Genomic DNA, 14,626 nt, shown 5'->3' with positions numbered 1-14,626 from the left:
CTCTAGTGTCAATGGACCTGCTTAAATAACAGGGAAAAAAAAAAAAAAAAAAAAAAGTTAGTTCCTGGGGTAAGGTCCTGCTGCAGCTCCAGCCCAGAGAAGCTACCTAGCACCGTCTGCTTTGGGAAGAGGTGGGCAAGGGTTTTCTCTCTGGTTTAGCTTATGGGGTTTCTACTTTGCTTCATTTCACTGTGTATATGTGATACTCACTGGTGGGTAGCTGCAGACCTTTCTGAGCCCCATACTGGGGTAATATTTTCCCAATCAGCCTGAAAATACTGTGCAGTGCCTGGAGCACAAAGGTAAGTGACTTTTTGCCAGAGCCTTTGCATGTCTGAGTGTTCAATTCAACTCAAATGTCATCTTGAATGAGAGTTTTTTTTCTCCCTTCTTCTGAGTGTAAGGACTCTGCAGAGCCCAAGAAATGCCAATTTAGCGGGGAGTGCTTATACCTTACATGTGGAAAAGTCCAAAAAACTTTTGTCTCAGGCTGACTGAGGATATATTTAATACATGATCTTTCCAAGTTGTCTTATTGCCTTCCCCACCTAAAGGTACATGATTGCTGTAACTAGTGTTTTTTTTTTTTTTTTTTTTTTTTTTTTTTTTTTTTTTCCTGCCATTACTGTCCTCTAGAAGCAACTCTGTTTCTTCTCACAATGGGTTCTGGAGAGCTGAGCTTGCCCTCTTTTGGAGAAACATGGAACCATGTCTGTTACGTACTTCCCAATCACTGTAAAAATTAGGACCGGCAATTGGATCTGTGACTTTCTTTTACTTCAGCTTCTCTTCTGCCTTCCTAAATGTGTAACACTTCTCTTCATGTCTGCATTTGTTGCATTTATTTATTTATTTATTTAGAAACAGCTCTCCCCCCAAAACCACCCAAGTCAACTGAACTATAGCAAAAAAAGGTGTCCTTTGGGAATAACCACTTGTTCTCTTAGCCAAGAGTGACCTGCTGATGCTTAGTTTCAGCTGGAGAGGGAAAGCCATTTGTGCACTCTGATGTATGTATGAGGGTAAGTTGTGTACCAGATAAGTTTTTTTGTAATGAGTTGGGGTGGAGTTGTTCTTCATGAGTCCTGAAGTGTAACTCACTTGTGTGACTCATCCTAAAGTAGCCCTGATGACTCTTTACCCCATCACATGCCAACTAACAGCTTTTGCGGGAAGAAAAAAAAAAAAAGGAATATTTTAGCAATCTTAAAAGGCTTATTGGAACAAATCTCCACTCCCTTGCTCCCTAGTGTTCAAATCCAGAGATTTTTTTTTTTTTTAATCTTAAAGAAGGCTTTGTGTGCCCAAAAGATTGTGTGATTTTTCCATCTCTTAGCTGATCTAATAAAAAATAATTCCTTTCCTTTCAAACTTTGTGTCATCTACAGCCTAAAGCCTTCACAACTACAATACTACCACTGTGAACGCAGTTGCCTCCATTTCAATGAATCCAGCTGTGGAGAACTCAAAGGGAAATTAGCTGTGCAACCATTAAAAATGACTCAAATGCATTTCTATGCACAAAAATGTCATAGCATTAAAATCTTGAGTCTTTTCAGGACGTGTCCCCTTTGTGTAGCTGGGAATTGCCCTTCTCTAATAGCATTAACCTCCTGTTTCTATCCCTTCATGACCATCAGGCATTAAAGATGAGACAGTTTTTGTTGTACAGGGTTTTAATGCCTAGAAAAGCATCACTAACCCAAGGCTGAATCTGAATCTTGTCTGTCCTGAGTAAGGATGGTTTGGGGAGAAATGCCTTTGAAACTGATGAGTTGTTTGTAACACTAGAATAGATCTCAGTGAAGATGGATTAATGGGTAGAGTACAGCTGAGCTGGTGAAAGGTACATGATTAATTTAGTTTTGACAGGATTGTATAATTTATAGCCTGGATAACACCTCCAATTAGGCATACCACATTCTTTATTTCTGTGGCTGTAAAGACGAGGAGTACTACACCTGAATTTCAGGCCCAGCATGCTTGGTGCTGCACAATCAGAAATAAAGATACAATGAAAGAGAGAGCACCTGAGAAATGCTGAGACCATTCTGGAAAGCAGTGCTGCTCACTAATGAAATAGTGGACTTCTGAAGCTTTCATGCTTAATGAATTCATGACATAAATTGCTTAATAAATTCATGACATTCATTTCCATAAATGCCTCCGTTTCTGTCTTTGTAACCATTCCCTCTCCTCATGGAGGCCAAGCTTGGTTCCAGGAAAAAATGAGCAGAGGAAGGCTTTTTAAGAGGGCAGGTGGAGAACTGCAAAGGTTGATTTCTGGTTATGCTGTAGGTGATGGGATTTTGGGGTGCCAGTGTCACCAGATGTTGAAGTTTTGCTTTGAGCAATGAGTGCGTTTCTGCCTTCTGGTGGACTGAAATTGTAACACAGGACTACGGAAAAGGTGATTTTTGCCTGAAAAGCAAACAGTCTGTCCCAGTCAGAAACAGGTCACCGTGCCTCATTACAGGCATGACCGAGGAGATGAAGAAAACTAGCTAGGCTGGAGCTCCTGCGTCCTGTGAGGACGTTAGCTGCCTTTGCAATGTGTCCACATTTAGCAGCCTAATGAAAGCACGCAGGGAAAGCAGGATTAGAATAAACTGCTGTCCCTTTGCACTTGGGGGCAGCAACACCTTCCTCCCTCAAAATAAATAAATATTGCTAAGTGGATTTTAGTCCAAGCCCCCACGTTGCTGTCACTGCAATGAAGACCTCACTGTTGTACCTGTCTGTCTGTAGGACCTGCAAGGCTGCTGTAGGAGCTCCGCTGTGCACCTCCGTGTCACGCCTCGGGGCTACTGTTCGCTGCACAGCTTGTACTCCCCGTGTTAGCGATTTAGGAAGTATCGCTGCATAAATCACCATGCAGGGAAATAACTTCACGTCTCTGCCAAGTGTCTGTTTTCCTGTAGTCTTCCCCAGTATTTCGGGCTATATTGGTAATGAGCAGAGAAGACTGCAGTGCTATATTTGTGTGGAAGTGAGACACCAGATCCTTAAGGATTCATTTATTGGGCTGCAGGCCAAGGCATATTCTGGCCCTTGGTTGCATGTTACTTGCTGCCGTTATTTAATTCACTGTGGAAGGTTTGAAAGTTTGACTCCAAAGACATGAATGCACCATTGCACAGTCCTCTGGTTTTACTAGCAATGTGTGAGCAATGAGGAATGGGAGTAAGAAGGAAAGAATTAACAGTCAGTGTTGTTTGGGTGACAGGATCAAGGTCTGCTCTGTGGCCCTGTGATCCTGCTGGTACAGCTAAGACACAGACTGTGCTCCTGTCTCTTCACAACATCAGTGTCCGATTTATGAAACACTTCTGAAAAATATGGTTTGTAGCTCTTCACCTTTCTTTTCCTAGAGAAAGCCAGCTGCCTTGTTCTTGTTCAGGAGAAGGATTCATCCTTGGAGATGACACCGCTTTGAAACCATTATAGAACATAGTATCCCTGGTAACTGGAGCTGATAACATTTCTATACGCAGAAGAAATTTGTGGCATGTTAAACTGGGAGATGAATGGGTGGGGGAGGATACTTCATAAAAAGCTGCCCTGAGCCTCTAGAGGCAGGCTCAGGAGTCAATGTAAGAAGTCCAAATGCAACCTTTTGTAGAAGTGTAAACCCAGTGCCCAGGCAGTAGTGCCTGCATTGTCTTTCAGCGTAAGTCCAGGAAAGTCACTTAGACCTTGCCTGCCATATGTACATTTTATTTTTTTTTAAACTGTGTTAGTTCATACACCACTCCGAGACAACTTCAGTTTAGTTAGCATGCCCTGTATCAGTATAAACTTGTTCTGACTATCTGATGACTAAAACATATCACTGCAACAGCACTTAAATTCAATCTAAAGGTTTTGATTCACTACCACATGCAAATGCGGGCCTGGGCTTCTTCAGCCTGGAGAAGGATGGGATCGGGGGACCAAAGAGCCATCTTTCCATGCATCCATGCAGGTCATCAAGAAAGTGGAAAAAGCTCTTTACTGAAGGTAATTAATGTCTGGAACGGGTTTCCCAGAGAGGTTGTGAAGTCTGTGTCCTTGGGGGTTTTGAAGAACTGATTGGTCAAAGCCCTGAGCAATCTAGTCTGAGGTGAATGTTGACCCTGCTGAAATTGTGATTTTGCTAATTATTTTTGAAGTAAGAAGTGTTTTTAAAAAGTTACTCTTTTTCTATTATTTTTTTTTTCCTCACCTTAGTCACCTTATAGGCAACATTTTTTAAATTCAAAGCTTTAAGAAGAAAAAAAAAAACAAAAAAAAAAAAAAAAACACAACTTTCAAACCCCTTCTTTATTTGAGAAGCACTAGGACTAAAATCATTCCACAAAAAGATGCAATATGAGTAAAAACACTTTTGCTAAAAATTCAGTTGAAGCACTTGCATCTGGCCTATGTAAAAGCTCCAGTTTTAGACGTATTTGGACGCAGCAAATGATACTGGGAGCAGTAACTAGGACTTCTCAGATTTATTTCATATTCATTTTCCAGTTTCACCCCAAGGGGCTACTGGTAATGAGGCCCCCCATAGGTTGGTCGAGTGCATGCCTTTGAAGAACACGCAGATGAAGAAAAAAGTGAATTTATTATTAAGGGCTTAATTTAGCTAAATAGAGTTGAATCTGTGCTACCAAACTGACAACTCCAATCCACTTCCAGAAAGTCTGGAGAATTCCTTAGTTCTCCAGTCCTATATGAAGGACTATGTGTCCCCCCAAAAGAACGTGCTGTCCCTGACCATCTACCCAACTGCTGCTACCTCTTATCTTTTGGGAGCTCCCAGTTTTCAAAAGGATAGCTTTGTTTAGAGGTCATATATGCCCTGCTCCTGATACAGAGAAATCCAGGCACAGTGTGATAACACAGACCTTGAAAGAGGGAGCAGAGAATGCAGAGCAGAGGAGAATAAGAATGGGGTGATAAGATAGAGGGTGCAGGATAACACTGGACATCCTAGGTCTGTAAGCAACTCACCAGAGATGAGACAAAGAAATGTGAACCTCAGAGATGGGCAAAAGCAGTCTTAAGGTTATCAAAAATAAAACAGAATGAAATCCAACATGCATAAAACTCTCTATGTGTAGTAAATTTGGATGCAGTGTGGACTTGCAGACCAAGGAAGAAGGAGTAAGGTGTAAAACATTGCTAGAAAATGTGTAAAAACCTCTCCATATGGACCTTAGATGGAGGGGAAAGAACGTACTAGCATCGTACTCTGCCCTGAAAAACGAAGGGGAGGGTGTTTGCCAGGAATATTGTGTAAAGTAAGTTTAAATGTATTATCACTTAGACTTTTTCCAGGTAATATTATTCCTTCTTTACTTTTTTTTTTTTTTCTTTTTCCCCTGCAATAATGAGGTCTGGGCATATATTTTTTTCTTTGATTAGACTGTTAAGATTTCAATTACACTGGTAATAAATTATTGGATTTATATATGTCTCATTTCCATATTGTCTGTAATGAGAATTTGAATGCAACAATGGCAGTCAGCAGGTGGATGATAGCTATGAAAAAAATAGGAAAGGAACAATGACTGGAAGGGGTAAGAACTTCCTCTGTCTCTGCTTTGTGCCCTCTAGCATGAAACATGTTCTCCTGCCCTCCTAACGTGCAGTATCCCACTAGACCAAGATCCTTTTGGGATGTTTTCTGGAGAAACCAGCAAGTGAGAAATACCACAGACAGCCACCAACTGCAAGTCAGACAGCACGAGGAAAGTATGTGAGATGCAGTTTTCCCAAAGGTGGGGGCAAGCAAACTTTTAAATTACTGTCTGTATTAGTCTGTCCCTGAGCTCAGGGCTCTACTTGCTGCATCTGTCCTTTTCCATCTTTATTTTTATTTATTTATTTATTTATTTATTAATGTGAGAGGAACACTGTTAAGATCCCCGAGACTCTCCTTCTGCATGCAGTGGCTGCGCTCAGTCTCTGCTGTGCTGGAATGCCAGCCCCAAAACCGAGAAATGCTTTTGCCAGTGTGACCCATTCTGTCTCAGACCATTTTGCAAAGATAAGCAAAAAGTGAGGCGAGTGGTGTAGTGGGTTTTGTGCTGCTGAGCGAGGCACCTCGCTGAGACCACTGCTCTCATTTCTCATACTGTACCCGTATTGTTGTTGAAAGCATTCATTTCCATTCACCTTTAGGAGTTTAATTTGCATAATCATTTTTCTTGCGAGGCTTCAGAATTGGCTGATCTGGACTCTCCACTTCAAAATATCTTAACTGTGCTTTTCAATATGCACACAATGCGGTGAGATAGAACAAAACGATCTTGTTGTGTTACCATAGAGACATCCAGGGTCTAAGAAGGGTTCCTGCTCAAAATCGGACTGTTAAAGGGACAAGGGGCTGTTAAAATTTGATGGAGGGTTTAATCCTTGACCGGGCACTGGTATAAATCAGTGCAGTCAGGATGAAATGAACTGGCAGTCCCCGTGTAGTGCTTTACAGACAGCACTCTTCAGTCCAAACTGGTCCAAAGGGGCTGTCGTCTCGGTAGTTTCAGCAAAAAAAAAAAAAAAAAAAAGGAGATGGAGGGGGGGGTGGAAGGGCCAGGAAATTCACTTGAAAATGTTAAATCACTTTACGCTTTTCCTTCATTTCACCCCTTCTTTTGATTTGAGTGCTAATTAAGAGACTTTCCCTTGCACTTAAACAACCAAACTTTGCTTTTTAAGCATACATTTTTTAAACAGTGCTAAATGAATGCAGCAGTGAGGGAAGGTGCCAGGCTGACATCTCCGCTCTGGAGACCCAAGTCCTGCGTTCACAGATGAAGGCATAATAGCAGGACTTTAGCCGCATTCCTGCACTGACCTGGAGAAAACGTGCTTCAGACCGAGAGGACGCTACACTCTGTGAGCCTGCTGAGTTTTCAGTGTTGGTGCTGTAATTGCCAGCTATAATGATGGTTTTGTGCAATGGAGGGAGAAGAAAATGTCTCGCTATGTACATAAAGGGAAGCAAAAATTGGTTGGGAGTAGATTCAGCAACAAAACCTCCTAGCAGTTAACACTCTCTTTGCTTGGGACTACAGTGTCTGAGCCATCCATCTAAGCATGAAAAGGGTGCTTACAGACCTTGCTTTAAGCCAACTCATTTAAAAGCCCTCATGCAACAGGGAGGCAATGCTTTGCCCTGTGGTAGCTAAATAAAGTGGACCCCGACATTATAATCCCTAAACTGGCATTTAAAAGAGCATTGGTGAACATGTTTTGTAAATTCACCTTCCATCTTTGTGTGACTGTGCTGGGAGATGAAAATCTGCCTTGTGTTAGAGATGGAGCTATTGCTCTCCTCACTGAAAGCAGCTCTTGGTACAGGACCTTAGGAGACTTTGGCTCCAGGTTCTGCTGAGGGCTGAGCTGACTCCTTCCTGCTGTCCTTAAGTCAGCCCTAACACTTTCTTCTCTGGCCTAAACTCTGGCCTGATGGACCCACCTGTCAGCAGTCCTATTACGCTGTGAGCACAGTCAAGTCTCTAAGGAAAGACTGCTGTCCATCTCCCTTTGCCGTGAAAAAAACCCTTCCTGGCCCAGGCTAATGTGAATTATGCACATCCTGCCCCGCATAACAGACTTGTTGTGCCAAAGCAGTACGTTCAACAGAGCTAAATTCATCCACATCTAAGACACTCTTTACTCCTCAGGCACCGTGCACTCTGACAAATACCACGTGGCCCATGGCTAACACTAAGCAACGGCAGGCAACGTTGTCAATAATAGCTTGGAAATTTGCATTCCTCTCAGCAGTGATTTACAGGGTGGCTTAGACTCCTTCCAGAACAGGTGAAAGGAAGATTAGCTGGCATGGGTTCAGGGCAGCTTCCCTGCACCGCAGCAAATGTTGCTACAAGGAGAGGCTTCGTTAGTCTGCAGCGGAGCACAAGCAACTAGAGATGTTAGCTAACAGGTTGTGTAGAAGTGCAAGTGTCTGTTTTATTCTTACGTTGTTTTATTCTTATGTCACTTCTGAACAGAAGCCCTTGGGATGTGTTGAAGGATTGAGGCAGACCCTCAATCAAGATCCTAAGCACTTTTTGGAGGGAAGCAATGATGGACAGGGGTGAGGTGCATGCTCCCCAAAATTTATCAGGGACTTTGGTATGATGTTAATAAGTAGCATCATGCTTTATACATGGAAAACTCATTCCACCAGGGGAACCTTGCTCAAATTGACCTTTAGACCAATAATACATAACCCCTAGTTGCTGCATGGACCACCTCTTTCATCTATGGATAGTTTGCACTGTGGATACCAAATATCCGAGCTATCTCATACCTTGGTACAACAGCTCAGCTGCAGAGTAGTGTAGGCAATATTGGACTCCCTAAGCCAAGCAACCCTCTTGAATCAAGAGAGGTGGTAAGGGTGCTACAGAGATACCTGCATTGTTCTGTGGGCTTGTCAAAATCACCATTTACAGGACATGGAAATCTGCCCCATGTTCTCCAGACAGTCCTGTACATTCCTGTGTTTTTACCATTTCCTTGCATAACTCTGGCTTTTCTAGATGACTTGTAAAAGTAACTTCTGATACAGTATGTTATTAAAATACAATTTATCAAAAGCCCTGTTAGCAACCCCAGGATTAAGAAAAGTGGCTGTAAGTTCATTGGCACAGGCATTTCAGCCTCTCATTTCCCAGGTCTCTTCATTCATTTTTACTCCCCATACAAGAAAAAGCAAGTTAAGGGGCTGAAAATAAGTTTTGTATGGTTACTAGCTGCCAACAAACATGAAGCAGTTAAGAACAGTAGGAAGCTGCAATATCTTTTATTAGACCAGTGGATGCAATAGGGAAAAAAACAGATGAGTTTTCAGGCATGCAAGCCCTTCTTCAGGTCAATGTGCCCAAAAGCATGTTGCTATTTTCCAGCTACATCAGTCAGTCTAGTAAAAGTTATTGCTTCTCTGCAGAAGTTATTGTGACTCACATATCTTGAGACCATCACAGCTACAGCAGCACTTCTAATCTGCAAAATTCTCTGAGACCCACTTTGTATCGCAACGGCAGGAGTACATGAGTCCTAACTTCAGTGTATTGCTTCTCAGTTTCGCCATCTATTTATTTTCCGTCACAGCTGTGTGTAATAAATTCTTTCACCAGTTCTGGAAAAAAAAAAAAAAAGGAAGAGTGATTGATTTTCATTTTCTGAGCTTTATGGGGTGTGCTACTTAGAAGACTTGTCATTACCACCATTTGCTGGTGTTTAGTGGAAGATTTAATTCACCTACTGTAATGATTTGGGGAAGTCTGTCGATGTACAATTTAGAAAGTTATTATGTAAATGGCAGTATTATGAAATGCTTTTATGAGGATGCAGAATCCACCATTTGCTAACAGGGGTTGCAGAATGTGTCTGACAAGGTACAACGGGCAGTTGTTAACCACAGCAAAAAACAGCACATCCAGAGAAATTATTTAATTGAAGCCTTGGGGAGCAATTTGTCGCAAATATGTCTGCATGGACCAGGTATGGAGGAGAGGCACAAGAGGGAAATAAAGGATTTCAATATGCTGAATGACAAGCTTTAGCTTTGTAGGTGTATGCTGAAGTGCAGGGGGTCTCTGGGCAGGGAGGGAGGAGATGTTGCAGATGAGGCTTGCTTCTGCTGTGGGAGCAGCCAGGGAAAACTCAGAAGATGTAGAAAAGACAGAGAGACAGGAAAAGATTCTGGCTTGACTCAAATCACGTTGGAATTCTCCAGGGTGGTCAGAAACCTAAGTGGTGAGGGGAAGCAGATGCACCTATTGGCCATGATGCTAAGGAAGAGCACCAAGAAGTTTGAAAGTACGCCTAACCCACCAGGTTTCCATAGACACATCTTGTACCATCTGGCAGTCAAGGGGTGCGGTAATTTGTCTGTTATTTTGGGGCTGGTTTTACTCAGATATAACCGAGGTCTTGCCAGGTGGCTGACACATCATCAGGTCATCACCGAGGTAGGGATGAAGATGCCCTGACCGTTGCACAGCTGGAAACATGGGCAGCTCTTGCCAGAAAGCCTTTGTTGGTGGTGCAGTGGACTGGGTTGCACCTGACTGCAGGCAGAGGACAAATGATGGCAAGACAGTACATACCTATTACTCCTGCTAATTCTAGTGCACAGGCTTTTGAGAAACAAACTTTTGTACTTGGGACAGTAATATTTCAATGTAACTAACTCTGAGGCCAGGGGAAAAAAAAAAACCTGCAGGGACAGAGGAGTTGACAAGAGTATTTCTGGTTTTTCTTCTGGTTAGTGACAACAGTCTTGTATAAACACAGATGTTCACCTAAATAAATCTAGGTTTTTGTTTTATTTTGTTTTATTGGAAAGGTATGGAGATAGTTAATTGGGTGTATCTCTGAAGGTCTGTCATATTTCTTTTCAGATAGGATTAAAACAGTTCAATCTGCAAACTCCATTTCCTCTGTCAAAATGAGATAACCAATTCCAGAGACTCTGAAGTTATTAATGATCAACTGAGTAAATTTTATCCATCTCTTTATAGCTTGGAAGGACACTTCACTGAAGCTGATTTTGATCAATTTATAAGCAATGTCACCTTCAATAAATTCCTATCTGACAATAGATTACCCAATAACAAGCTGGGAGATAACAAAGGTGATGTAAGATTTGGCACCTAACAGAGATCTTGAACCCAACTGTATCCCCACTGGGGTTTCATGGAGCCATGTTAGAGGAAAAGAAAAAGAAGAAAAAAAAAAAAAAAAACTTCCTGGAAAAAAAAAGACAAACTTCTTTTCAAATTGGTTTCAGGACAATGTTTTTCCCTGAGACATGAGAATTGCATTACTTATCATAATTCTTTCAAAAGAAAAGACAGGTGGGAGTGGTTTCATTTGTCTCTCTGTGTCCTTGCCCAGCCTAGCATGTAAAGCCTTGGCAAATATCTTGGCCACTCAGTGCAAGGAACCCATGTCTGTTGTCATGAGTGATATGAAACACCTGAGCCTTGTAGTGGTCACTGGCCAGCATCTGATGCTTGGGATATTGCAAACTTGTCTCCTCTGTCCACAAAATGCTGTTCTATCATGCCAAGGAACTGGTCTACACTCACTGATGGGAAATCAGACCGCTGGAGCAGCGAATATGTCCACTCATAGCTCTAGCATCCAACCAGCTGGGGTATGCTGCACTCACTAAATAAATGGTTGGCATAAGCCTAATATTTTGGAGCAAACTCAAGGGCAACCCAAGTAGAAATTCAGAGTTCCAGGAACAATTTTGCATTGCCCACGTCCTTTCTGTACAGTCTGCAGGCTATTTTTGGAAATAGCGGCAAGGTGGAGTGGGGCCCAGGGTGAGAGGACTGACTGGTGCATCTGAAGACTATTATTCCCTGGGGCTGCTCCATCCTTCTGCAGCAGATTGTTCTTTCAGTTGCAGCAAGAAGCAGCTAAAGTCACTTGCTGTGTCACTGTGTTATGCAGGTATGACACAGTATCTGTTGCAGTGACCAGCCCCTGAAGGTGATGAAAATATTCCCTGCTCCTACCAGCTTGAATCAGAAGGGAGTCATTTGGGTCCATTCTGGGCAGAAAAGCTTCCTCTGACCACCAGGCTCTTGATTAACATTATGTTCGCTGTGCTCTTTAGGAAGTACATTAATTCAGCCACTGTGCAGGGTGAGCTGATCTTGGCTGTTTACCTGCCAGCTGATGCACAGCAGGGTACAAGGAGCAGTCCAAGGCGAGCTGGGGTGGCATTTGCCAAATGCAGTGTGTCCTTATACTCAAAACCACACTTATTTCCATTAGGTCAAGAAAGCTTCCAAGCCTTGGCAGATCAGGAAAGCAGTGCGGCACTCCTAGGGAGAGTATGCAGTTTTTCCTCTTTTTGCTTGATTTATCTTTGCATCTTTTAATCTGTTGAAGTTATCTGAAGGAGTGAGTGTAGCAGCAAGCCACTGTGCCCAATGCACTGTGCACTTTTTTCTTTTAATTTTGTTGAAGGATTATGTTTGACAAGAAGCCTTAATGGGCTCTTGTTGCAGTTAGGAACACAGACGTACCCCTTGCCTCCCTCCAGGTGGTTGCTGTATGTACCCACGAGGATGGTGGTCTCCTGGTGCCACTGCTGATCAATAAGAACAACATGTTCCTAAATGCTCTTTCTAGGTTAAAAACAGGTCATCTAAGGAAAGAAAACTAGTCTGAAGGACTCTGAGGAATCTTCAGGCCCTGTATTGACAGAGAGCAGGGGAAACACCTGGGCTGCAACTCTCCTTTGCTCTTCCCAAGTGCTGTGCCTCAGCTGCTTGACCTTTGCCAAGAGCTGGCTTTTATATTGCTGCCTTAATGGAGCAAAACTCTCTCTCAGCCTTGCTGCCTGTGGCAGGGCTGCCACAGAGGGCATTTTGCAAGGATGCTGAGCCTATGAGACTGTCCACATGGTCAGGTTTGATGCCTGAGGACACACAGCAGGCACCTGGCAGAGCTGAAAAGAAACAGTGGCTCCATCTCCTGAGTCACCACGCAGTGCCTTCTCAACGCATGGTACCAGCCCTCATTGCATGAAATCCCAGCACACATGGGAGTCAGCAGGGGCTTTACTGTCTGGTGAGGACAGTCGGTCAACTATTGTTGTTGTTTTTCCTCCTGGAACCAAGAAAATTAGTAGATCTGGGCTGCTGGAGTGACATTTTTACATAGTCCTCTGGTAAAAGTGTGCCAAAGCTTGATGCTGGGCAAGGCAGAACTTAACCCAGGCCAGTTAGATGGTAACCAGTTTCCCACTCATTTATTTCCACAACCACCAACTTCTCTTTTTCCTGTTGCTTGTAGTCATTTCTGCTCTGCTAACCCTGTATGCTTTTGCTTGTCATAGTCACTCCCAGGTGCAGCTCCCCCCTTCTCGGTCAGAGTACAGCCACATAAAATAAATAAATAAATAAATAAACAAATAAACAAATAAATGCAGCTTTGGGGGAAAATGAGGAGAGAGAAACGTGGGCAGTAGGGTAGGCTGGATGTGGGATTGCTTGCGGGGCCTCTGTCTGTGAAGGAGGTAGGGAGAAGCTGCATGAAGTGGACTTAGCATCCCTGCAGGATGTAAAGGCTGCAGGATTATGCTTTGATGGGGTAGTGGAATGAAACAGTCATATGCTGCGCTGAATTCCTGGAGGATTTTCCTAACCACACTGCTTATTTTTGGAAAGCAAAACTAACATGGTGAGACTTGGATAGGGAGCTGGGCATGCACAAGGAGCTCATCTGTGCAAGCTCTCTGCCTTGATCCTTTCCCCGGATGACTGCCATAAATTTCTAAAGGGCTTCTTTCCTCCTTTCCCACCCTCTATGTGCACACTTGATGTCTTGGATGCTGGTTTTTGATTGACTGATTTTCCATGTAGCCTCGAGGACTACAATTACTTAAGCTCGTGACCCTGGATGACACAGCTTCCTGGTGATTCTTGTGTTACACAGTGATACTTGGCTCCAACTCCAACAGCTGTCTTGTTCGCTTTGGAAATAAGTTGGTCCCATTTTTAGGGGTCCTGGACGCTTGTGCCCCCCACTCTCTTGAGCACTGGAGTTGGGGTGCCCCACACCTTTAAACAACAAGCCAGCAGCATTCATGCTGGGTGTTGTGGCAATGACTGGTTCCATGCAGACCATACCAAATCATCACCTGTGTGCTTCTACCCTCTTCTTCCATGTAGGGCCTGGGTCGGAGAAGCACTAGTGATCATAGAATCATGAAGGTTGGAAAAGACCTCCAAGATCATCTGGTCCAAGCATCACCAATAGTGCCAACGTCATCCATTAGACCATGACCCCAAGCACCACGTCCGACCTTTCCTTGAACACCCCCAGGGACGGTGACTCCACCACCTCCCTTGGCAACCCGTCCCAGTGCCTGACTGCTCTTTCTGAGCAGAAATGTCTCCTCATTTCCAACCTGAACCTCCCCTGGTGCTACTTGAGGCCATTCTTTCTGGTCCTATCACTAGTTACCTGCGAGAAGAGACCAACCCCAGCTCCCCACACCTTCCTTCCAGGTACTTGCAGAGAGCAGTACGGTCTCCCCCGACCCTCCTCTTCCCCAGACCAAACATCCCCAGTTCCCTCCCCCGGGGGAAGGTGGCGTCCCCAAAACCCGTGGCTGCCCGGAGCGCAGCCGGGGGGCTGCGGGATGCTCTGCGGGCGGCTCGGCACGGCTCGGCTCTGAGAACCGCAGCCCCCGGGCGGCTGCGGGGGCGTCGCGGGGCCGCCAGGCTGCGCTCTCGGGCCGGCCTGGTGCTGTCCCCGGGGCCGGGGACACGGCGGAGCCTGGGCGGCGAGCGGGGCGGTCCCGGGACGGCGAGCGGGCGGGCGGCGAGCGGGCGGCGGCGGCGGCTGCACCTGCGGCGGGGGGCGGCGGGGCTGGACGCCCACCCTGCCCGGAGGAGGGAGCCCCCGGCCCGGCCCGGCTCGGCCCGGCCCGGCCCGGCATGACTCGGCGGCGGCCCGGCGGCGGGCGGTGGGTGCCGGCCGCCCTGGCCGCGCTCCTGGCGCTGCGAGGTGAGTGAGTGCTTGCTGCTGCCGCTTCTGCCCGCGGGTACCGGGCGGGGAGAGAAGCTCGGCACCGCTGGGGATGCGAGAGGTTGCCCGGCACCCGGAG

At 44.9% G+C, this 14,626-nt stretch overlaps 1 protein-coding gene across 1 annotated transcript in view; it reads left to right on the top strand.

Moving 5' to 3' along the window:
* Positions 1-14,392: 14,392 nt before the first annotated feature.
* IGSF11 (immunoglobulin superfamily member 11) overlaps positions 14,393-14,626 on the top strand; it is a 94,363-nt gene continuing 94,129 nt past the window's right edge. Inside the window, exon 1 of the mRNA XM_082760477.1 lies at positions 14,393-14,526. Coding sequence (XP_082616603.1) covers positions 14,457-14,526 — 70 coding nt within the window. The 5' untranslated portion in view covers positions 14,393-14,456. The remainder of the gene's footprint in view (positions 14,527-14,626) is intronic.

This window comes from Aythya marila (assembly GCF_965140915.1).
Source record: "Aythya marila genome assembly, chromosome: 1".
Classification (NCBI taxonomy): Eukaryota; Metazoa; Chordata; class Aves; order Anseriformes; family Anatidae; genus Aythya; species Aythya marila.
The sequence above is the reverse complement of the archived record's forward strand: the minus strand, read 5'-3'. Positions and strand labels throughout refer to the sequence as shown.